Source organism: Astyanax mexicanus, chromosome 16, assembly GCF_023375975.1.
Source record: "Astyanax mexicanus isolate ESR-SI-001 chromosome 16, AstMex3_surface, whole genome shotgun sequence".
In the NCBI taxonomy this organism is placed as follows: Eukaryota; Metazoa; Chordata; class Actinopteri; order Characiformes; family Acestrorhamphidae; genus Astyanax; species Astyanax mexicanus.
Window position 1 is genome coordinate 15,016,591 of NC_064423.1, and position 25,972 is coordinate 15,042,562.

Consider the following 25,972-nt stretch of genomic DNA (forward strand, 5'->3'; position numbering starts at 1 on the left):
CTGCTGATGTATGTATCCGTAGGAAAGGGTAGTAGTGTGTTTGCAGAGTCAGAGAGGCTGCTATACAGGTGCTGGTCAACGAATTAGAATAATTTGAAATAGTGCAATCATGAAATTCTTTGAATGCATTTTTTGTGCAGAAAGCAAATCAGGTGTTCACCGCACCTGTCCTACTCGTTAGACTAATCACAGAACTCGTTACCTGGAAAAAAATTTGCTCAGCTGAGCTTTCCAAAAGGCCCATTTAGGCCATTTAACTGTGACACTGTTGTTTTATTGAATTAGAATAATGGAGAAACCGTTTCATTGAATTCGAATAAATGCTCGAATTTTTGTTTTCTGTGAAGAGTGTTCACTGTGCAGTATAAAGTCAGGGTTGAGTAGAATTTCTAAGTTGTAAAATCAATCATGGGTAAGCAGCGCAACCTCTCAACCGGAATAGTGGCTCAAATTCAAGCCCTTCGCCAACAAGGCTTGACCCAAACTAAAATTGCTGAGCAGCTCGGCATCAGCCAGTCTTCCGTCTGCAAAGCTCTCAAGAAAAACTGCAGCAAGCGCACCAACTGTTCCGGCGTCCGAAAAACTTCTGCTCGCGACAACAAGCAGCTGAGAAAGATCGCAGTCAGCAACCGGTTCAAGTCCACTTCCGAGCTCACCGACTTGTGGAACAAGCAGACCGGCGCTGACGTCTCCAGATCAACCACTTACCGTCGTCTGCGCGAACTCGGCTTCAAATCTCGCGTTCCAGCAGTAAAACCGATGCTGAACAAGAAACAAATGGAGAAACGCCTGAAGTGGGCCAAAGAACACGGCGAGTGGACTGCTGAAGACTGGCAGAAAGTGGTCTTCAGTGACGAATCACGCTTCTGCATCTCCTTCGGTGACCAAGGTCCTCGTGTCTGGCGTCGTGGTGGCGAAACCTACAACCACGAGTGCGTGAAAAGATCCATCAAGTTTCCCCAGAGCGTTATGGTCTGGGGATGCATGTCCGCTCGAGGTGTAGGGAAACTCTGCTTCCTCAAGAAGACTGTCAATGCTGCCGTATATCAAGATGTTCTGGAAACGTTCCTGATTCCGACTGTTGAGGAACAGTTCGGCGAAGAAGACTTCATATTTCAACAGGATCTTGCACCGGCTCATGCGGCAAAGTCGACCAAAGATTGGTTCACTAAAAAACAGCTTGAAGTTTTGGCATGGCCGGCCAACTCGCCTGACCTCAATGTCATTGAAAACCTTTGGGCCATCGTCAAGCGGAAAATTCGCGACAGAAAGCCTACTACGCTGGACCAACTGAAGCAGAACATCGCCACTGCCTGGGAAGCTGTGAGTGCGGAAACTTGCGACAAGCTGGTCAAATCGATGCCGCGGAGACTTCAGGCAGTCATACAAGCCAAGGGGGCAGCCACAAACAATTACTGACAATCCCTAGAACAGGATTGTAATGATGTACAAAACATAGACAATTGTGTGTGTGTGTGTGTGTGTGTGTGTGTACTAACCTGTATTAAACTAGTGCTGCTCATACTTACCTGTATAGTCCCAAACAGTGTTGGGAGTAACGGCGTTAAAACTAAGGGCGTTACTAACGCCATTACTTTTTTTCAGTAACGAGTAATCTAACTAATTACTATGACTGTAACTATAACGCCGTTACCATTTCCGACACCCCGTTACTGCACGTTACTTTAGCAGCTCTATGAACTTTTTTTTTTTATTTCGCTTTGCCCTGGTTAACCCCTCCTCTGTCCGGTGAACTTGAGCTTCTGGCCGCTGTGCCTGTGGTTTGGCGTGGTGAAGTGAGGCACAATTGTGACGATTTGCGTGCTCTAATCAATTCAGTGATTGCCGTGGACAACCCAAGTTCCGAATTAAGGACGTTAAGCTCTTTTTAGCTGCTCCGGTTTTTGTGGTGCTGCTGCTTTCTCTTTTAGAGCTTAGATTCTCTGCCCGAATCCCACCTGACCTGAGGACCGACCCGAAATCAGGCTCCTATTTTTATTTTATATAAAGCTCTGGTGTGATAATCACAATGTTGCTAAGTAACCAATTATTATTGTTCACTAAAGCGAACGAAATAGCGAAAATTGAAAGTGAAAAACATTTGTGTTAACTGAATCTAATAAAAACGGTAATTAAAAGGAAAAACATAACTATCTCGAACTGTATTTTGTGTTTATAAAACTAACTAAAACGAACTGAAATTACAGATAGAATACCCTCATTTTTGTGTTTAATTTATTTATAAGCGCTGTTGTACAGCGGAGTTGTACAGCGGGAGTTGTTGTGCCGAGCGCGCGGCACTCGTGGCCCGTTAGTTCTTGTGTAAAGCGCTCGCGCTAGCAAGCCCACCCTAAAATGAACAGAAAAAATAAAAACAAAATAAAATTAAACTATAATAAAAATGAAAACTGTAATCACGTAGCTCTGGGCGCACGTGAACGCCTCCGCGTTTGACTTGCAGCATTGTGTGTAGCTGTTCTTAAAAATCATTTAAATTAAATAATAGTTCTATGCTTCTATGTTACAGTGTTAATTAACATAATTCTGATTATATTTCGCTCATTCAATCAGCCCGAAAACAGACAGTTTATGGGGCGGATCGGGTCAGGCTCATAATGACAGTTTATGGTTCGGGCTTGGGCAGAATGTGCACGGACTCCGGCTGGGTCGGATTTTTTGGGCATGATCTAAGCTCTATTCTCTTTTGGTGAAGCTGTTATATTAATACCATTTTAACGGGCATTAAATTGTTGTTTTTGTCCATTATTTTGTTTTATATATACATATTTCTTTTGAGTGTGGCTTGGTTTGTTAAATTTCATCCCCAGACGCGTTTTTCCGCTTTTTTCAGTATTACAAGTTTTAGTAATTTTCTTTGGTTGTGTGGAGAATTTCGTTTTATTTTTTTGAAATTCGTTAGATTATATTTTTGTCAACATTTTGGTTTTATTTTCGTTTGTTATTTTTCTAATAATAATAGTAAATGCATAATTGATTTCCTTTTTTTGAGGGGCGAATAATAAAAAGTAACGCGATAGTTACTTTTACTGGTAACTAATTACTTTTATAGTGGAGTAACTCCGTTAGTAACTCAGTTACTTTTTTGGAGAAGTAACCAGTAACTATAACTAATTACTTTTTCAAAGTAACGTGCCCAACACTGGTCCCAAAAGGGTACCAATGGGTAATTCCCTGAGCTTTACTTACCTGTGTGAATATGATAAAAATATATACATAAATATATGCGATAATAATAATTTATCACTACATATTTGCCATACTTACTGTTTCCAGTAGTGAATAATTTGTCGTGATTATGTTTCTTTTTTACCTGTAATTAGAATTTGTATATTCCAGGTCGGGGCTACCATCGGACTTTTATTTTTTATTTTTTTTGTGCACGCTTGTATATATACACTGCACTGTTGAGGCAAAATTAAGGTAACTTACTTAAAGACAAACATTTGTCATTCATCTATTTTTATTCTGGTGTTTCAGACCAATCTGCCAACTCTACCCGTAAACAACAATTCTGTATATTTCTATAATCACGATCAAATGAATGAACAAGTAAACAACTGGGTCAGAACAAGCAACTTTACTGAAGTCCGGAAGAAACATAGAAATGAGTAACATAAAGAGAAATGTATTTTGAGGTTCATCATTACGTAAAAATTATTAATTCGCCCTAATAATATTCTGTCTCTCTAGATATTGTTACATAAATTGCTCACATCATCACACCTGGGAGGGCTTTTAAATGTTTATAACATAAAACAGATAAAACTATATTCAACATAATGCAAAACACTGAAACACTGCGTCCAGATTCTTCGTCCAGGTTCTGAACTCGTAACCTGCAGTCATCTGGATGTTAGTGGAGAAAGTGGGTCCCTTTGTTCAGGCCCTTTTGTGAGGGTACCAGTGGAGGAGGCTAGACCCCGCAGCCAGGCGAGCGGCTGGGCCCAGAGCTAGTGGGCTGGCATGCCGACGAAAGAGTGCTTCAGGACCCAGACTGTGTCCAGTCTTGAACACTGGAAATGCCAGGCTGGAGGTTGGCGGGAAGTGGAATGATTCAACAGACATGTCTGGAAAAGAAAAACTGTGTCAATCTCAGAACAACACAGGAAGAGTGTGTGGGACTTAATTATCTGCTCAGGAAACCCTTACTCTTCTGTATATTTATATAGAAATGAGTTTTTACTGCTTTTTTGGACTACCTGGGGCACCGGATTATAAGGCGTATTAACAATTACACTTTATTTTCTGGTCTATTTTCATACATAAGGAGCACTGGATTATAAGGCGCATTAAGCGACACTAGTAAGGATGACTACATCGAAGTGAGCAAGGGTGTCGCCATGTGTCCCTTCTTATGGGGAAGCTGGGAAGCGCCTAAGTAAACAAAACTGTAATTAAAATATAAATATAATTCTTTTAAAACGAGTGCTGGATGTTAATCTACACAGATTTCTCTCCTGAAAAATGTTTCTCCATCATTAAGACTAAGTGCAGCAGGATTAGCATTAGCCGCTAACCTCAGCGCTAGCAGGACTTAATGCCATAAAAAATAAATATAGGATTACAACATTTTTTGGTCAAACAATACTGAGAGGTGATGTAAAAAGACATGTAAATGTCATCAAAGCAAACTAACCAAAAAACATGAATAACTGCTGAAGATGTTTTATTTTTTACATTATCAATAACTTCTACCAGCCCTACTTATTACTATGCTGTTTATGCAGTGAGTGTTCGTTTAAATTGCTGTGGTTTACAGGCTCTCCGTTATCTTAACTCTGAAACGCTGTGTCTAGATTGGGGTTGTGCTGGGTTTAACCTGTCTGCTGTCTGCTGCAGCTGCCCATCAGGCCTGGAGTGTGGAGGCTGAGAGTCCGCAGGGTGGAGGCAGACTGGGCTTGTTTACAGTCCTGTACATATGCACGGAATTGAGCTCCTGATGTCAGCTTCACAGAAGGTGCAGATGACAGCGACACAGCCTGTACACACACACACATAAAAAAGGAAAACATTCATCACTCACAAATATCAGGACATCAGAGTACAGAGTACTGTGCAAAAGTCTAAAATAAATAATATAAATAATATAAAATGAAAAGATCCAAATCTGGGCAATAATTGTTTAGCAACACAGTATAAGAATAAACACAAAGACCATTCATACAAAAAGTGGTGGATTTAGACATATCCAAAACTCTTCTCTTGGGAAAAAAGTATTATTTAATTTAGTTAAGTTCAACACCTGGTATGATAAGTCTGAGCTTAATGATGTTAAATCTGGTAAGCTAGTTACAGAATGGAACACATCCACCGGGGCCCTGGCTGGGGGCTTCCAGGAGAGAGCTGGACAAACCCATGGTTAGACTCTATAAAATGAGAAATGCTTGTTACTGTTTTAATGTGGCTTTAAAATTTTGCAGCTCTAAATAACATAACTAGCTACTAAAAATCCCAAAACAATTTATAATAATATAATTAGGTCCCTAACTGTCTGTGGCAGAATGAAGTGGATTCAGTTCTCTACACTCACTTTCAAGAATTTTCTTCTTCTGCACTTGTGTTAGAATATCTGATAAACTCTTATTTAATTAATTATGCTAGTACTGTTTAAGTAAATGCAGTCTAAAGTAGCTACTAAGGGCTAGTATTTAGGGCATTTGTGTAGGCACCACATAGCTAACTAGCTTCCGTAGCTAGCTTAAATCCACCACCTTAGAGAGAAGAGGAGCTGCATCTGTCGTAAAAGGAGCTCAATTTAAAACATCGACTTGAACTTTGAGTGGAAGTGCTTGCTTATTAGCTACTTTACGAGAGATAGAGTAAATGCCTGAGGGGAAGCATTTAAGCTTTCAGCTCACATCTATCTTCACCTTATAAACCTGTCTTTCTACACAAAGATTTTTTTTATTTATCATTCAGCAGACAGGCCTTTGTGGAGAAGCTAATTAGCATTCTCATCTAATTAACAAATAATTAATTGCAGTTATGTCTCCAGGGAAGATGGATTATAATGAGAGACAATGAGCAGCGCATCAGGAGGTGAATTATACTCGAGACAGCAGAGCTCTCACTCTGGAGAAAAAGACGACAGCAGAGACAGGATAAAAAGGTAAAAACCTGCCGTTTCAAGTCTGCAGGCAAGAATAGATTGCAAGCTGGATCAAATGCTGGGGTTACAATACAGGGATTACAAGTCAATGTACTGTGATGCTCTAATCGAGTTAATATCGTGCTTAAATAGTTTGAATCTAATTTTAGGAAAACTGTCAAAGTATAAAAAACACCATATTTATACATTTATTTTTATGCAATTATAATAGTGGGATCTAATGAAAGAGTACAACACTGTGTACAACATATAGTGGTTGAGGTTTAAACACAATACAAAATGAACCACTGTCAGATATTAATCTTTGCAGTAACTTTAATTCGATTTTAAGTTACTTTACATGTGCATTTGTTCACAGGGTAATACAGAAGTAATACCTGAAATGAAGGAAGTACATTGTATATTGTAATTAGTCTGAACAGCAGTATTACATTATTTTAGTTAACTACAGTAGTGTTACACAGTTCTGGAGAGATATCTTGCCGTTTAGATTCCATTCTCCCGCCTCCATCAATAATGCACTAATGTGTTGTGTCTCTTCTCTCATACCTTTGACCTTGTTGTATTGTACACATAGCGTCTCATTCTTTTAGATTTATATTTTGCTATATTTTTAATAAATTTAGGAAGGAAAGTAACATAGTTTTAATCATCTGTATCTCCTGTACAAATGCAGTATTGACATATAAAACTACTTAACTTGACTAAACTAAAATAGTACTATATATATATTTTTAATAGTGACAATTAACTCTGGATTATACTGTACATTTTATAATATTTTGGTTAAAATTAGTTTACCTTAAAGGCAGGGTTGAGAAATTAATACTAGACCTCAATAAGAATAAAAACAATTCTGAATAAAAAAAAAAATTGCCTCATTTGCCAATATCTTCCTAAGAATGTTCTTAATTTTTGCTTTTGGGAAAGTCCAAACCTGACTAGTCTACATCATATTTGTGATTTGTGCTTTAAAAGTGTACAAATCTCTATTCTTGTTAAATGCCTTTGTCGTTAAATATTCATGTTAAATGCCATCGTCCTTTAAAACTGCACAAATACATAAACACTGGTGAATGAGGAATCTGTTCACACTGTTAAAATTGTATTTTTAAGGAATTTTAAAGGAACTGTTGGTGAATAAGACCCAAATGTTCTTACTGCGCCACTTTTCTCCTGCCAGTTCTGAACAGGTTTGGGCTCGTCCTCTGCACTGTTTCTATCAGTCCACTCTGGGTCCCAGTTATTAAAGTTGGATGATTCTTTATTCAGCAGTTCCCCAAATGGATTAGCCTTTTCAACCTAGATTGTGAGAAAGTAAAATAAATAGATGTTTTATATGCTACATAAAACAGCATATATGTAAGATGTATGGAGAAAAGTAGTAATGTGTAAACCCACCTGAGCTACACAGATGAATTCAAGCTCAGGAAGATCAAGATGATCCTCGTTTTCTTTGCAAGGCAGATGTTTCTTAACACCATCTGTCAAAAACTGAGAAAAACACATTAATTTTTACTACGTAAATGAAATGGTAAAAAACATAAATGTGTGCTATTGATCTGACATTGGTATGCTAATTAAACATCAACAAATACGGTTCATAATTTCTTTTTGAGAACAGATCAATACGACTGAGGCGCTCAAAGAAAGCGCAGTGGGCATTCGGGCGACAGGTGATATATGGGCCCTAAAAACCCAGCTTGATGACTGCTGTCCAATACTGGCTCCCTGTAATTCCCCACTTTACCATCTCAGCAGAAAGAGCTTGGCTGCATAGAAGCAGAGTAATCTACAGAAAGCTGAGGGCAAACAGGCATGCTGCCCAGTACAGCCTTAGACACTAAACACTGTACATTATCTGTGGGTAGTTACAAAAAACTACCAGATATATGTGACTGCATACCATGGAGGGATCTTGCTGAGGCCGATCATTTTGGCTGAGGCCGTTCGCGAGATCCAGGGGGTTCCTGTAATGTTCTATTTCCTCCAGCTTATCATTTCCAAGGTAAAGGGTTATGGGGTTGAACTGCTTTAATATCTGAGAAGGAAACAAAAAGAACTGACTGGAATATCCACTGGAAAGTAACTCAAGGATGCTAGTTAGCATGGAAGAGAGGAGAGAGGAGAGAGGAGCTACATCTCTGACCGGTGTGCTGGCAGGAGAGCAGGCCATGCCGTGGCCCTCAGCCAGAAGTAAACTGTGAATATAGAGGTCCTCCTCAGTGTGTGTGTCGCACAGAAAAAGAAGCAGGAAGTTCTTCTGGTAGCTGTGGACTGCAGCCACTAGGGTGCGCTCACAACACAGCTTCTGGAAAGCATTGGTGGCCTCCTTTGTCCAGATGCCCTGTGATGAAGAAAATCAGATTAGTGAAGTTTTTTTTAATAGTTAACATGGAATCACTGCATTTGTGGATACTGTGCTAAATATATACTATATGGACAAAAGTATTGGAACACCTCCTCCTAAAACAGTGTTAAAAAAAGGCTCATTCTGCTAAAAACACTTTTTCTTGTTCTTTGTAAAACACTATAGGTCTCTCTGAGTTGTATATGCATGCTGCATATTAAACTGTTCCTCGGCTCACATGGCATTCATACATACTAGAAACCACAACTACACATTTTAAAATGAATTTAAAAATGATGGAATGAGTTAAATTTGGAAGTATAAATTCCTATTTTGACTTTTTATGACAAACAGATCATCTGAACCAGATGTTTCACAGCAAAGAAGCACCCAAACGTGCAGGAGACTTCTTAGTTTTTCAGTTTTAGTAAGTTTTGTAAGTTTTAGTTAGTTTATTAAAAATATAAAGCTTGCAAAGATATGTATTTGCTTATTCTTGCACATATACATATTTTCATTTAAGATCAACTTGTATGTCTCATTGTATTGGACATAAATATGCCTTAAAACATTATATAAAAAATAATAAATACAAAAGAAAAAAGCTATGGTTTATTAACCAAAATGTTGGTCATAAAGGGTTAAAGGAGCTAAAACGCATTTACACAATGTAAATGTTATTTGTGGACATGTCCCCTGAATAAAAGTGTAAAGCCAGTATAAAAGTAAATGTAACTTTGATTATAGAATTATTTAAATTTTTAATTATTTGATTATAGAATTATTTAATTTCCATAATACAATGTGATGATTACACACTAGCATTATACTATAGAATCAGTCTAGATAAACACAATAACCTGGTAGAAAATGAGAACTGCACTGTGTCTGTTTGCTGCACAGGCAGAACAAGACAAGCAATTAATTGCACCTCATTACAGCTCTTCGATTTGGGAAAATAACAATGCATTTGCACATAAACAAGCTTCAATTGCTGTCCAGTTAGACACAGTCACTAAAAAAAGCAAGGCAAGCACAGAATGCTCTTGGGTTTTCTCACAACAGTGTTATTAGGGGTGTTATTAGTGGGCAGCGGACACAAATTAAGCAGAATCCTAGGGGTTACTCTACCTTTACTGGCTTGATTCCAGCAAGTACAGATGGAACAGCTTGTGCTGGAAGGTCAGCATAGCATGACCTGCAGGAAAATGAAAATCAAGCCTGGTGAGAAAACTGAAAAATCCTCTTAAATCACAGCAAAAAAAAAAAAAAAATGTATAAAAACATGAAAAACTGACTTTAGGAAACAGAGTCTGTTCCTCTTGACGACACTGAGGTCCCCAAAGTCCACGTAGTACACCTGCACCTCGGTGGCATTAAGAACCTGGTGGATGACCACGCGGTAGAACCACATGTCCCTGGGGGCCACACAGCACACCTGGCCGGGTCGTACATATGCATCTGGGAGGCGGTACCGCTCAGTAACCTCTGGGCAGGTGTAACAGCTCCTAAAACACAAACCAAAAAATCCACAAAAAGTCAGTACTGGTACTGAGACCAACATAACTATTGAAGCTTAAAAGTTATTCTGCACATTCTACGGTATAACAAACATTTCAGTATTGTGCCATACTAAAAAATGATCTTAAACAAATACTGTATGTACCGTATCTACTAAAAGCTTCTTGGCTGAACTACTGTAACTAACTGCTTTTTGGGGCCCTGCCAGTCTTCACTACGATCGATAAAATGAGCCTAAAACTTAGGTCATCGACCCATTTTGTATCAGAGATAGTTTATAGCTATTTGACCTGCTTCTTCTAAAGGTTTTCCAGACTAAGTAAAAAATAAAAGGTTACTGATCTCTCTCTCTGTGGTGGCCCAATGCTCTGAAATTTACTACTGAGATTTGACATGCTCTATCCTTACTACCATTTAAGAAGAACCTAAAATTTACCAATAGTGCTTAGCTCTTTCCTTTTTAAAATTTTATTGCACCTCTGGTTGTTTTAAATGAGTAAAAAAATGAAAAAATAACAGAATTGAGCTGTCGTTAAAAATAATGCTTAAAACAGGAAAAAAATATATGTTAGTAAAATGGCATAATAAATTGACTTAACATAAATGAGAAATTGGATAACAACATTGAACAAATTGAAAAATTAATAATTATGATAAGAGGTTAAAATCAGTCTTGAGAAACCAACACCAAAATCAATTTAAAGCTGTCGTATAAGCTGTGAAAATACTGAAAAACTTTTAACACCCGATTCAGTTTATTAATAATTGTGACGGGTCTGTTGAGTTACAGGAGAAAAGCACAAATACGTGCAGTCTGTTCCCCGTGACTGATTTTGGTAACTATGAAAAACCTAATAAATAAATAAATAAATAAATAACCTCATCTCAATCATCATGTTCTCCAGATTTCTGGCCTCTTGGCTCTCATCAAATCGGACATAGAAGAGGCTCGGAGACTCCATCCTCTCCACTAGGGCAGGTACTAGCTCTCTTTCCTTTCTGCAGGTGGGAGGCTTCAGCTTCTGGCACTGCAGTGCATCCAGTGGAACCCCCGACCCACTGCTCACATTCATCACTGGAAAAATGTCCACCATCTGAAAACAGCAAAAAGCCTAGTTAATGCAGAGCTGTAACAACACCGACTCACAGACTGAGACTGGTCTAGCAACCGTGTGAAGAAATAATGCTCATCTTGCTATGAGTTTTCTTACATTTCATAAAATAAAATCCAAATTCGAACACATTGGAGCATTTCAGAATTGCTCCAAGAGGAAGTGGGTTTTAAGAATAGGTTTGGTGAAAAAGGCCCATAGTTGCAAAATATTATGTACAATTATCTGGATTTGAAGTACAGTGCTGTGAAAAAAAATCTGTTAACTTCTACAAGGGCAAGAACCTGATGGATAGTCTTGTTGGTGACTATTATCTCAGTATCAGATGCTGAAGAATCTGAAGTCTCTTCCCCTTCTTCTGGCTCCCATGCTGACTTTCCGCAGCTGAAATAGCAGCTCTCAGTGGAAGGACTCAGTGAGGAAAGACAGTCTTCACTTTGTGACAAATCTGGCAAACAGACAAATAGCCAAACAGCAGGTAAATACAGTAGAAATCATTAGAAAAACATGTACATCTATTTTAATGTCAATGGTTCTATCTGTGTGAAGATTCACATGCATTGCGATTAGTAGACATAATACCTTGCTGTGCATCACTGTCGTTAAGCTCCACAATGAGAAGGTGCTTTGCTCCCTCTTCAGGGCATGGTTTCACATAGAAAATGTCACTTAGTGCTCCAACCAATTCAGTCACACTCTGGAAGCCCAACTGGGCCACAGGCAAGTCCTCGCCATACATTTTCTTAAACCAGGAAAAAAAGGAAAACTGTTAATCACCTTTTTTTTCTTTTTTTTCATACAACATACACAAAAGAGCAATATAATATGTACAGTTAGAGGATGTCACAGCAATTGGAAGAAGAGATTTTTTCTTAAACAGCAGTCAATCTGTCTGCTGAATGTTTGGGTGTTGTGTTTTTTTTTTTTTTTTACTTTGCGCCCTCAACCATAGATGTTATACATAAAAAACAGAAAACAGCCTCTCTATGATCAGTGTCTACAGCAGTAGTTTACTTCGGACTGCATGATTCATTGATTTATTTATTAAGTTCTGTTGAAGAGATTACCTTGTACTCTATAGGAAGGCTGTAAATGGCGATTCCTTGGCTGTGACCAGCAACAACCTGAAATGATATTAACAGGTTAATATAATTATAAAAGAAGTGCATAAAAGCAAGAATCCATTATTGTACAGAAAAAACGGAATGACTGACCTGTCGAAGCTTATCTCTCAGCTCCTGGCTGACAGTTCCTGCATCCACATTTTCAAGAATCCTCTGCTTGAACTGCTCCTCAAGCTATGGCACAAAACCAATCATCAAACATTGTCTAACATTTCAAGGTACTTATATATGCATGTACATTATATGGACATGGATTTGGATCACCTACACAGGCTTATACAGATATAAAAAACTAAACCGATTTCATGACAGCAACGATATAGTCAGATATAGTTTTTTTTTTTCCACTGAGAAAAGGGACAATACAAAACATGTGCCCACTGTACATTTAGTGCTTTTACTTGTCTAAAGGCCTCTGATTTAACTCAATAGCTCATTCAGAAGCCCTTTCAGAGGTGCAGTTGGTGTGTTGGAAAATATCTAAAAAGGGCAGAGCAGGGGGTGCCAGGACCAGGACTGAGAAACAAGAATATACTGAAAATATAAAACAGCCAATAAAATATTAACTTACTTAACTGAATATTTTTTCATAACTGGTTTTAGTTTTAAATCAATATGAAATCAAATCTTACAAACCTTCGCAACAGACTTTTCAAAGGACTGTTTTTCCTCTACAGGTTGGGGAACTGGGGATGGAGGCCTGGTGTTTTGTGCACTGGTAGCTGCAAATTCCTTGGGGCTCTGTACTTCAATCTCTACATTGCTCAGGACTGCCTTTTCTCTCAGAACTAAAAAAAAAAAAAAGAAACAGCACTAATTTGTACAATTATTAGTATGGTTTACTCATTACCAACAGATATATTCAGTTATTGTACACATTTAACCTGTATATGCACACTATAATGTACACTATAATTTTTGACCCTCTCCAAAGTAACAGAAGAACCAGAATTAAAAAAATATTGAATCATGATTTTAATTATGATAAAGCACAGAATATTGTTGTGATTAATCAAATATCTTTTTTAACAGTTGACACCACTAATTATTATTCAGTTCCTTCCTAAACTGCTTAATCACATCTCCACACTGTAATTTCATTCACTTTTGCCATCACAGAGCGCAGAGGATGACCCAGATCCATCTACACACTTCACAGACACTGCCCTTTAACCTCAAACCAACCCTAAAGGCTTTAGATGTGTTTTGGCATCACTTTTTAGAGATGCTGGGTCAACAACCACGAAACTGCATAGCAACCATTTAAACACCACCATATGAACAACCTGAAATACCATAGCAACCAACCAGCAACACCACAGAAACCACCGGGAATATCTTATGACCATTAACCACATTTGTTAGTAAAACAAGCTGAAAAACTACAAATTTTGGAACTCCCACACAAACAATTTTATTAGCAAACCTGGTTTGATTGGGGGGCTGGAGATCCTTGCAGGCTGTTTTGAGTACATAGCCGAAGAAGTAGGCACGGCAGGACGCATGGCCCGCAACATCAGCAGTGACCCCATGCGAGTCTGCCTCACCACAAGCAGGTCTGAGGCAGCAGCGAGCATCTCTGAGATGGAGAAGAAGCCGTACTGCGTCACCTTGAGAGGCTTGCCAAAGCAGGCCATGTAACGAGCTTCCAGCTCAGACAGTCTCACCGCGCCGTGGGACAGCACCTGCCGCAGCTGGCTTCGCAACTGGGCAGGAAGGGCAGGAGGCGGGTGGCCCCTGCGAGGGAGGACGAACGGGTGATGGTACTGTGGACGACGGGAAGGAAACGTGCCCAGAAACCCTTTTTTAATAGAGGGTTTAGGTTTGTGGTTTCGTTGTTTGGAGACCAGATCTTCAATGCCCTTTGTGGTCTCATCTCCGATTGCTAGAAACAAACAAATAATATAATCCATATTTAATATGCACAATATTTTTTTCATAATATAAGGTGCTTTTTTAATAACATGATATTATTAATGAGCTCTGTGTAATATAAAATAGAATGAATAAAACTGGGCACAAACAGTACCAGTCAAAAGTTTGGATACACCTTAAATTTTATTTCTCTTCTTTACAGAAGAAAATGCAAATAAATATCGAAGGCATCCAACTATGAAAAAAACCCATAAGGAGTCATTTAAAAAAAATCATATTAAAAGATTCTAGGTGGCTCTTATCTGGGGTGCTGTTAACTTGCGATTTCTAAGGCTGGTAACTCTGATAAACAACCTGATAAACGTATCCTGTGCAACAGAGAAAACTCTTGGTCTTCCTTTCCTTATGACAGCCATTTTCATCATAATGTGTTTGATGGTCTTTGAGACTGCACTTGAGGATACTTTCAAAGTTTTTTCTTTACTTAGTTGAGTAGTTGTTGCCATAATGGATTAAAACATTACTCAAATAGGGTTATTTACAGTATACCAACTCTACAAGTTCCCCCAACCCTAACTCTTGACAAGTTCAGCACAGCTGTTAACTGAAAGCCATCCTAAGTGACTCTACCTAATTAAGCTGACTGAGAATATCCAGCCAATATGTGCAAAGATGTTATCTAAGCAACAGATACTTATTTAAATAACTTAAAAATATAAGGCATGTGTCCAAAGAGGTGCCCAATCTTTTGACTGGTACTGTATTTGGTCATTGATAAATGTGTCATGAAAAATTACAATATTGTAAATTTTCCTTCTGAATCAAGGTCACCACAGGTCTAATACAGCTATAGCTATTGTTAGAAGAACATCTTTACCTTTTAAGACTATGCTTCCATCGAGGGCATAGGCCAAGTGCACAACATCAGGCATTTCATTAGCCATGTCCAGCACGTTGCGGAACCCCAGGAGCCTGAGGGGCATTGGGTGTCCCAGCATGGTCTGGTAGTCCCTCCTGAGCTGCTCTGGAGCGAGGCCATGCTTGGATGAAATGAGCAGAGAGCGAACATCCTTCTTTAGGGAGGAGAGGAGCTGGTCCTGGCTCATGCTGGAGAGGAGGGAGTCGCAAAGGAAGGGGTTAACCACTTAAAATGCCTTGTACTGTATACGGGTAACAGGTGTAGGTTATACAAAACCCTTTTTTGCAGTAAAATAAGTTATTTACATTCTGAAAATTTGAGGGCTTTGAAATCTCCTACAGGACACTTGGAGAAGCTGCCTGTTCACACTTTACTCCACTTAATAAATCCAGATCAGTAACGGGAATCAACACAAATTCTGCATGTTTGAAAATGATTCGTATTTAGGTAAATACTGATTTTAAAATTACGTTCAGCAAAGAGAAAAATTATTTAATTCATTATATTTTGACATTTACTTCAATATTTTTTGATACATTTTTTATTAGAGTTACAAGTATGCTTTTCAGTAATGTTCCTTATCAAACATGAAAGCTTATTATGTAATGCTTGTATAGAAATCCTCAAGATTTGGTGGTGTAATGTCAGACAGGCAATTAGCAAAAATAATGGCCTGTTAAGGGGTTAAACATGAATAATCCTACAGTAAAGCAGATCAGGTTAAATTAATCATCTGCATGATACAGACACAGGAGTTTACAGTGTTTTTAAAGAAAACAGATATCTAGAGGATAAGAACTTAAGGACTCACCTGGTGTGTTTAACTCATTAGCAGAGTTTACACCTGACTTAATAATAATTAATATTAACTACACACAAGAAATTGAGTTAAGTGGCTTCTTGTGAAATTACCCAGTAGAAAGGCGAATTGGTGCTTCTTTATCTAAAACACAAACACTAGTCAGGTTAGTTAAGCTAGCGTTAGGTTAACTGATACTAGGTTAGCTTTAGCTAGTTAGCGTTAACTAACTAAATCACTAAAGCTCAGCGTTAGCACGCGGCTCAGCTCTGACCTCCGGGCTTTTTCCAGGATATTTTACTAATTTTACGAACCTAAACACGCTTTCTCCGAGTCGGGTGAGTGTCCGAGTCCCTGTCAGTCCACAGTCTCTTTCTTACATAGTGTTAATTTAGAGTTTTCGGTTCAAAACTACGCTAATATTACGGAGCAATTAGCCGACCACTACCACCAACACCACCACCTTACTGAGGTTCAGATCATATCAGCGTCATCACAGCACAGAGAGACAGCTCAGATAGACAGCTCAAACTGTTTGGGCAGACAGATAGACAGAAAGTTCAGTCAGACAGGAGCTGCTGCTTTTACACTTCAAGATATAATTATTTTTTATTATTAATAATGCACCGAATAAATAAAACTTAAGAATGTATTTTAATGGCCATTTCCACCAAATAGGTGCCTTTTGCTTGTTGTAACTCTTTCAAATGAAATGTATTATTATTATTTATTTTTCAACTCTAAATCTAATAAGACATATATTTTACTATTCAAAACATGTATTGGTCAAACTTTGGTCAGTTTTTACTAGGTTTATAAGCCGAAAATGGTTACAAAACTCATGTGACATTTATCTAACTTTACCTTATTTAAAAAAAAAAACAAGATGCTGTTCTTAAGATTTTTTTTTTGAAAATGCCATTTTATTTCTGAAACAACTATTCAATATATTTACTAATAAATAGTTATATTTATAGATTTTTTTATTATCTACATATATCTAGCGACCTGCCAACCTTGAAAGGTTTTTATGAGTACAAACCTCGGCAACAAAAATAAACATTTTTGTTGCCCTGTTACACTATACATTACTTTTCAGTCCATTCACTGAAACTAATCACTTTTTACTTTAGATAACTTCCACAAACACAGTGGTGCAACCAAAAGCTACAGTCAGGTTAAAGTAAAACTATTGTTGGGCTGATAATAATGTATTCTTAAAAGTGATACAAGGGCCAATCATTATAAAATTAACATAGGCTTTTTACAAACTGATGTAAACAATTATTTTATGTTAAGTAAAAGGGATATCAGTGTCAACATTTAATTTTGTTATTCTTACCCAGAAGCCATGTCCCACTTATTATGGCACTGTACCCACACAGGCAAGTGTTGGAAAAATATACATACATGATTTATCTTAGATAATATCCAGGGTTCTCTGGAACACCTGGGAACACAGTAGCCTGCTGTTCTGGGAATTATGAGACTTCTGCTGTGTTTTAATTAAGAATCTGGGCGGCTGTTTTCACAGACAAATCCTCCCTCCATCAGCCTTTAGTGAAGGAGGTTACTGCTGACTCTTCACATACCCCCACACATACACTGTATATGTTCCAATGTTTGTGAACACCCCTTCTAATGAATTACATTAGTGCATTCACCTATTTTAAACTGCACCCATTAGTGACACTGATGAGCAAATTCACACACAGCTTGTTTGTTCTCTGTAGAAAAATATTGCCAGTACAATAGGACTGTCAAAATGTCAGATATGGGCTAGAGGGGTATAAAGCCCTCCAGGATTGAGCTGTGGATCAGGGTTCTCTGGAATGAGGTGGGGTGAGTTGGAGAAGTAAGGATAAGGTAGAGTTGCACGGTGTACCGAAGGTTCGATTCTTTTTCGATACTACGTCATCACAAACGATTCGGTTCTTTAGCGTTGAATGCTTTCGATACTGTATATAGCCCAGTCACTAGCTTCAAATGAGTCAAATTAGTAGGCGCGATTTGATTCAGTTCATAAGAAAACTGATTCACACCGCAGCAGTCGGTGTGGCAGGATTCAGATAAACTTAGTGTTCTGAACAAATGAATCGATTCACGCGCAAGCCAGCAGAGCAGCAGCGAGTGTAGAATGGCGACGGCTAAAATAACAGATGTCTCTCGTCCGCGACTTGTGGACAAAACGGGCGCGAGGAGTGAAGTGTGGGAAAATAGTCTGAGATGTAGGCATCTGTTTTTTATTTATATTTTTATTTTTAAATAAAATAACGAAAACTGAAAGTGAAACTAAACTACTTTATTTATTAGCGCTGTTTTCACTCCCGCAGTTGTACAGCGGGGGGTGTTGTGCCGATTCTGTCCGCGAATCGGGAGTCGGATTCAGTAGCGGATTCGGCACAAGCGCGGCGGCACCTCGCGGTCCGCGGTGTTAGTTGTAAGCGCTCGCGCTAGCCGCAAAATACGACAAAAAACACTGAGGGAGCTGCAGAGTTATGTGTGGGACTAGAATATGAGCACTAGGAGATAAAAGAACCTTTACCTGTGAGTAGCTCACATCAGAACACGCAAATCTCTCTCTCTCTCACTCTCGCTGTGTCTCTTTCTCTGTTTCTCTCTCTCTCGCACGTGAACGCCTCCGCGTTTGACCTGCAGCACTGTGTTTAGCTGTTCTTAAAAATCATTTTAATTAAATAATAGTTCTATGCTTCTATGTTACAGTGTTATTTAACATAATAGCAGACAAGCACCCTGATCTCTACAAAGAGCTGAGAAGTCGACAGGTTAGTGGAGTTAGTCAAGATACACTCTGTCTGTAGCTTTACTAAGATTTAATAGCCACTGCTTATTAAAAACGGTAAACGGTTGATTAATAAAACGGAGCAGTGAGTGTTAAAATGAACATAACATTGTAATGTTCTTCTGTCTCTTTATTTTCCTTATTCAGAACTTAACTTCTGCCCGCCCGTCAGGTTCACATAGTCAGGCTACCATTACCTCTGGTTTTAGTTTTAGTTTTTAGGAAGTGTTTAGATAATTATGTTATAGTTAAGGTTATAATAACGAAACTTGTTTTTTGTTCAAATGTTTAATTTTAGAATAAAAACGTTTGCACCTATTGTTCAGTGTTCAATCCAGTTCAGTCAAAAATAAACATTTTATGTTCAGATATTTTTATTGGTTTTTTTTTCTTCCAAGTATCGTTTTGGTATTGAGAATCGTGATACTACAGTTGGTATCGGTATCGAAGTCAAAATTTTGGTATCGTGACAACCCTAGGATAAGGTGGAGTGATTATCCAAAATAATGATGCAAAATCTAGTAGAAAGCCTTTCCTGGTCAGTGGAGGCAGTTACTCCAACAAAAGCAGGATAAACATAAACTTTATAACAATTAATGAACAGGTGTCCGAATATTTCTGTCTATGTAGTGTAGATGATGACCTGGAAATAGGGTTTAAGTGTCAGATCTGTAAAAGTAGCATCTCTTTAGCTGTTAGAGTCATAATATATCCATGCAAAAGTCAAAGGTTTAAACACCCCATCTCCAATTACATGTGTTGTTGATGCTGTAAATGTAAAATTGAAATCACATATTTTACAGTCACAACTACAGTATATATGAAACAAACTAAAGGTTGGTTAAGGGTTATCTTTAAATTGGTGGAAAAAACCTTTGTTGATGTAAAAGACACAAGATTTGTATTGTCCAGCCCCCTGGACACTTCTCTTCCACACTGTGTGTGTCATGATGTGAAGTGAGTGTGCAGCTCATAAGTGACTCCCAGGAGGTCAGGTATTGCCCCTCAGGCGAACTTCACAGAGCAGTAGATGCTTCTTCTAAAGGAAAGTGAGGTAGAGGGTGAGATGGAGAGAAGAGCAGAAGCTTCACTGAAACCAGTACACCCTCCAAGAACCAGCAGGACCAAGAAGGATACCACACCGATAGCCAAAGAGAGAGCACACAAGGCCAGCAGGTCAGTGAAGCTCCAAGAGCCTCCCAGGAGGAAAGAGAAGACGAAAAGACAGGGAGAGGAGGAAGAAGAAGAGAGAAATGATGGTGCCGTTGTGTCCAGCAGCACCGTGGTTAATGTGGACAGTGTGAGAGAGAGGACTAAAGAAGAGAGAGAGGAGTTACTGGGTCTGTTGGAGAGTGAATGGCATGAGGAAGGTATGTAAGAGCAGTGGTAGATAATACAGAACTTTTGGCCTAATTGTTTGTTTAATCGACTTATCTGCTTCTTTACAGCCCTGAAACCACGAAATCTTGGAGTCTGTGAGTTACTTCTCACTGTTGCAGTTCTTGCAACAGTCATCTTGTTCTTTCCTTTATCAATATGGTTCTGTGTAAAGGTAAGAGTTTACTGATATTCTTTTAATGTTCATATTTCCGAGTAGTTAAAAAAATAATACCAGCTGTAAAGCATGGTGGTGGATGTATCATGCTTTAGGGTTGTTTTGCTGTCAGTGGCACTGGCACTACGTCACACTTCAAAAATGAACTCACACAAAAGCATCAAATCCTACTACTTTTGCTTAAAAGGCTATTAAACCACTGTAGGAATGCATATTGGAACCCAGTGACGTTTAAAGACTTTTTGAATTCCTCAGTTTGCCACAATGCATCACACAATATTTTTCTTTATTGCATTAAATTAAAACCAAATCTATAATAATAAATTATGTATAGTAATAAATTATGTGAAATTTGCATTACTGCAGCAATTTAACATAAACTTTTTTATATAGATGTGAGGAGAAGCTGATCAATAAACTTGATTTATAATATAAAAAATAATCTAATCTCCTTAAAATGACAGTTTTAGAGTGCAATGGCATTAAGACTCATTTATTTTTGTGCACACAGAATGTTTTCTTTAAAACTTAAAAAAATCTACAAAAATACACACAATCAACCAAATAACACTGCATTTTGATGAAATCTGAAATTTTATAATGCATTAACTATTACCTAATCAAATCAGAATCGAATTAATTGTTGTGAGGACATGAAGGGATGCACAGCTGTACTGATATAATGATGATAACTGTTGATTAAGAAATCTTGTTGTTTGTTCATAGATTGTAAGAGAGCATGAGCGTGCAGTGGTCTTCAGGTTGGGGCATCTGCTGCAGAGGAAACCTAGAGGGCCAGGTATATCATCTTAATCATACACAGTTGTCCTAAATATTTGCATAGCTCATGTATTCATAACAATTTTAATGATTTGTAATAAATAAGCAAATACTGAAAGCATTAAAATGGCATATGCCTATAAATCCACTCCCAACAAAGTACAAAAGTGATCGCTTGGTTATGGTACTTTTTTTTTGTTTTACTTTATGACATTTGTTTACAGATTTATTGTTTGATTTGCTTTAGGGCTGCTTTTTTACCTCCCATTTTTGGATGTTTGTCAAAAAGTGGACATTCGTCTGAAAATGTTAAAGGTTCCCTCTCATGCGGTACGTTTTTCTATCTGTATAAAGGCTGTGTTTGTATTGTCCTGACTGTTTTCAAACCTCTGGATGATCTGCTGTAATTATCTGACCTAATCCCACCCAGTGGGTAATAAGGCCTAAATAATATAGAAATGTTATTTGATAACAATTTATGCAATTGTTCTCAAATATGTTTGGTTGATTTGGTTGATTTAAAATAGCTTAAATACACTAGTTGTGCCCCTTATAGTAAGGCAATACATTTTATTATTATTATTATTTTTTTTTTTTTTTTTGCAAGAAAACATCTAAAAACATTGGCAGAGTTCTGGAAAAAGATCATTTAGAGTAACATTCCAGAATAATGGGCTTTCTAAAACTTATACTGCATCATCTGTCAAACATGGTGGAGGTTTGTGTGTCATGGTTTGTGCATGTATACCTGCATGTGGAACTGGGTCATTGGCAGAATTCTTTAATTCCTGCTTAGATCCTGACAAATGCAGTAGAGAAAACAAAAAATGTTAAAGATCACTAAAATTGTGTCATCAGCTGGGTAAATTAATTTATCTAAGCTCAACCATAATTGTCATGGTGGTTATCTAGGCGTACGTTTAATAGGACGGCTGATCTATTAGTGTAAGGTGGTTCCCATAGCAAGTTCCGTATTAGCATTTGATAGCTAAAATCAGGGGGTTTAGTTATCCTTTAATGCAATTAGTTTGTAGTTCCTTCTTCAAATAAATATGAAATTTGCACATTGTTCACAACCTAATTTATTTGTTTCCTTTAGTTCTGTATGTATTCCACAAAAAACACAACTCAAAATTATTTTTGTTAAATATGATCTGCAGTGTGGTCATGTGTTTGTTCAGTCGTGCCATGTGCTCTGCAGGTGGTGACTCAGGACCTGGTTTGTACGGAGGTGAGCGCAGTGTGTTATTATCGCATTGAGAACTTGACAGTGTGCTGCTCCACCTTGGATGGAGTCCCAGCCGTGCTCCAGGCTCTGGTGCAGGTGTCAGTCAGGGAGGTGCTGGCTCATCACACCTTCACCCACATACTGCAGAACAGGAGCACAGTGGCCCAGGAAATCCAGGTACAGCATACAATATATCTGATAGCTTTCGTAGCCTATTCAAACTGAGAGAAGGAGATAATGTAACCAATTCATAACTCATTTCATAAAAAAAAACATGAACTAATAAAGACTAAAAAATAGCTGTAATATGAACAATTTGCAACTATTGGGTGTATTAAAATGGGTAGTGGTTCAACAATCTGTAAAAACTGTATCTAGAAAAACGTAACAGAAAATTGCAAAGACATGAATATAATATCTTACCTTACATTACATAAAATAATCAAAATATTCAGAGAAACTGTAGAAACCCCTGTGTGTAAGGGATAAGGCTGACAGTCACTAATGGATGCTGGTGATCTTTGGGCCCTCAGGCAGCATTAAAAAAAACTCTTTTTTCTGCACAATCCTCAAATGCAGGTTAGAGTTGTATTATGCAAAGAAAAGATATATGTCAGCACAATCCACTAACACTGCCATCATCTCTGGGCCAAAGCTTATTTAAAAAAAAACAATATGCAATTTCCTATTAAACCCTTAAGTAAAACTATACAGTTATATATAGTTAAATGCTGTACACTTTGCTTTGTTTAAAACTGTAATTCACTTTAAAATTATTTTACTTCATTTTCTATGCCTGTATACTGTATACAAACCCCATACATATGTGATGTTATACCTTCTGTTATTTCTCTTTAAATTTCTACAGGTTGCGCTGGATTCCATTGCCTGCAGGTGGGGAATTAAAGTGGAGAGAGCTGAGATGTGAGTCATTATAATATTAAACCAGATAAAGAGTACTTACGGCAATAATGTAGTATCACCATGAGAGCATGAGAGGTGCATTAATCCCACACTCTGTGTATGAGAGTACTCTCCTGGGAGAGCGTTAAGTGTGTGTGTTGTTTTGGTTGCAGAGAGGATGTGTTTCTCCCACCTGAGCTTCAGCAGAACTTTGCAGTCGAGGCTGAAGCCAAGAGACGGGCTCAGATCAAAGTAAGAACATTCGGTTATAGCTACAGTACGGTACATTCAGTGCAGCACAGACTGACCTTAAACTTCCACTGTAGGGGACAGATTTTATGACCCAGAATACGTTTAACCCTAGACTGAAAAGGCTCATCAGTGTTAAATCACTGTTGGCATTAACATTTTACAAAAATATTAAAATGAAAAACAAAAGATTTTGGCTTATGACAATCAATAATTTTCCCATCTACAATATTTTCAGTAAAATAAATGTAAACTGGTAACATTCTAGAAAAAGGAAAAGCCAAAAAAGACTAATAGAAAAAAAATGTTTTATCATAATAAGTGAAATCCTCTTAAATCTACTCAAAAAATCTGATATTTACAAGTTTTACATGTTTTAAGAAATTGTATTTGTTGAAATTGTCTATTCCACATACTAATATTGTGTCCCATGATTTTTGAAACTGAATGTCAATGTAATTTCTGCTTAAGTATATAGCTTTTAGAGTCATTGGTTTGCAAAAAAAACCCCACTATCAGGCCTCACTCAAACTCACCTTGCCATGAGCACACTGTCTAGTGTTCCCCCTCACTCACAAGATAACACCTCACAACTTATACAGGTCTAGACATTCTGAGGACATCTCATGTGGTGACCAATTTGTATTTACTACAGTACCAAATATATTTTAGGCAAATTCCACTTATACTGTTAAAACCCTGCCTAAATGTGGATCAAGATTCTTTAAACAAAAGAAACCCAGATAAATGTGTACCAGAATGCTGGGACAAAAATTTCTAAAGCATACCACATCATCTGTCAAACATGGTGGAGGTAGTAGTAAAGACTGAAGTGCAAAATGTTACTGCAAGACTGTAAACTAGCTAAAGATCTACTCTGAAAGCTAGTCCTGAGATACTTTCCTGAACTACCATAAATGTACTTAATGGAAAGCTGTCCATGTTGACCATGCGTGTGCTGTTTAATTTTAGGTGATTGCTGCAGAGGGTGAGAGGGCAGCATGTGAAGCTCTAAAGGCCTCCATCGACTCTCTCTCTGACTCTCCTCTGGCTGTCCAACTGCGGCTGCTCCAGCTCCTGCACACTCTGCGCTCCGACCAGCCTGCTGTGGTGCTCAACCTGCCATCTGACCTCCTCAGCCAAAACATTCAGCTTCCAGATCCAGCCAACCTCACCAATCCAAACCTTCCTACTGGTGGCGCCTCCAAGGAAGTAGATAAAGATTCCCCTATGATGTAGTGATTTAACAATGCATTAGAAACACTAGTTTGGACAGCAATGGAAAACAATGTGTGAACAATGATGCATTATGGTGTGTTTGTATCATAACTAATAGTAACCATACAATCTGATTGGATAAAAATGTGTTCTGTGTTTTTATATTTGATTTTTCTCAACATATCAGAATCATTCTTTTGACCAGCAGTTAATAAGTAACAATGATAGATAGTTTATAGATAGGGTGTCTAATATAAAAATATAGGTAGCACCTTATAAGTAGGGCACATTAGCATATTTTACTGACAATAAGGTACACCGGATTATAAGGCGCATTATCAATAATTGTCTATTTACCTAAAAAAAATATATATATATTTTAAAGTCAACCGAGTGCTGAATGTTAAATCTACACAGACACACTCTTCACTCTACACTCTTCTGCAAACCATTTATTTGGGTGAGAAAAGAGCTTACGTTTAATTAACTACAGTAAGCTTAGATTTCCAATATTTAGCAGCAGCACTTACTGCTAGTAAATGCCGCCCGACAGCGCTACACTGACAAACCCTGAGTGTTCCAGTAAGCCAGTGTGCTTATAACTACTGTTAAGTACTGCATTTGTATTGTGTATCATGAAAATGTTTTTTTTTTTAAATATTTTGATAGAATATTTTTACCATACTGCCCATGCCAGGTTGGAGGTGGTGCGTTAGGGCAGGAAATATTGGAAATATTGCAATTATGCAGCTCAAAGGGCTTCTCCAGGACCATGGATTGCAATCACTGGTCTAGATGATCATGCTAGTTGAATAGATGTTTTAAAAATCACCAACTATACATCACTTCCATAGCAAATCAATCATAATCATTATAATTTTCTTAAACAGTGCTGTTTAGTGCTAATTGATAAACGCAACATCATACTTTAAATGATAGCTAAACTGACTCTAAATTAAACATGGCTTCTTATTCTACATTTTTAAAGAGGACAATAAATACTTTTACAAATAATGCAGACACACAAGATCTAAATTTACATCACGTCTCTAAATGTGGATTTTTTTCCCAACATGGAACAAAAGCAGCATGAACTTTTATTGTTATATTCTGTTAAATAATCTGTCTTTTGCCGTCAAAATATATACTTTACTTACTCTCAGTGTGGATTGCTGCTGTAAATTTTCCAACTCCCCACTGCAATGAGTGTCCTGGTTGACTAGTCAACTAGTATTTAATTGCTTAAGTTCATGACCCTTACTGTTCATTTATGTTTATTTATGCATAGTAATTATTGCAAGAAAAAAAGTTTCCTCATTCTGTATTGATTTGATGGTGAGTTTTATTGTGCAGTATTGTTTTGCACTCAAACCTGTAAAAACACCCTGAATCATAATGAATCTTCC

General features: G+C 37.8%; 2 protein-coding genes across 4 annotated transcripts; one reads left to right on the plus strand and one right to left on the minus strand.

Moving 5' to 3' along the window:
• Positions 1-3,583: 3,583 nt before the first annotated feature.
• tdrd5 (tudor domain containing 5) lies at positions 3,584-22,393 on the minus strand. Of its 3 annotated transcripts, none has more exons than XM_022670150.2 (17): positions 22,253-22,393; positions 14,990-15,219; positions 13,664-14,122; positions 12,874-13,025; positions 12,328-12,411; positions 12,181-12,237; positions 11,696-11,855; positions 11,398-11,561; positions 10,881-11,095; positions 9,779-9,988; positions 9,612-9,678; positions 8,280-8,477; positions 8,037-8,171; positions 7,532-7,624; positions 7,292-7,432; positions 4,841-5,000; positions 3,584-4,088 (listed from the first exon to the last, which is right to left on the minus strand). In XM_022670150.2, the coding sequence occupies exons 2-17, from the start codon at positions 15,216-15,218 to the stop codon at positions 3,901-3,903; spliced, it is 2,712 nt and encodes a 903-aa protein (XP_022525871.2). In that variant the 5' UTR covers position 15,219; positions 22,253-22,393; the 3' UTR covers positions 3,584-3,900. The 3 variants fall into 3 exon arrangements, with proteins under 3 accessions (XP_022525871.2, XP_049321829.1, XP_049321830.1); XM_049465872.1 differs by lacking the exon at positions 22,253-22,393 and adding an exon at positions 16,145-16,422; XM_049465873.1 differs by lacking the exon at positions 22,253-22,393 and adding an exon at positions 15,843-16,112.
• On the plus strand, positions 19,592-25,916 carry nphs2 (NPHS2 stomatin family member, podocin). The gene is made up of 8 exons (XM_007240069.3): positions 19,592-20,003; positions 20,082-20,185; positions 20,915-20,987; positions 21,216-21,298; positions 22,170-22,373; positions 23,065-23,120; positions 23,273-23,351; positions 24,321-25,916. Exons 1-8 carry the CDS (start codon positions 19,664-19,666, stop codon positions 24,585-24,587), a joined length of 1,206 nt encoding a protein of 401 aa, XP_007240131.2. The 5' UTR covers positions 19,592-19,663; the 3' UTR covers positions 24,588-25,916.
• The last annotated feature ends 56 nt before the right edge of the window (positions 25,917-25,972 follow it).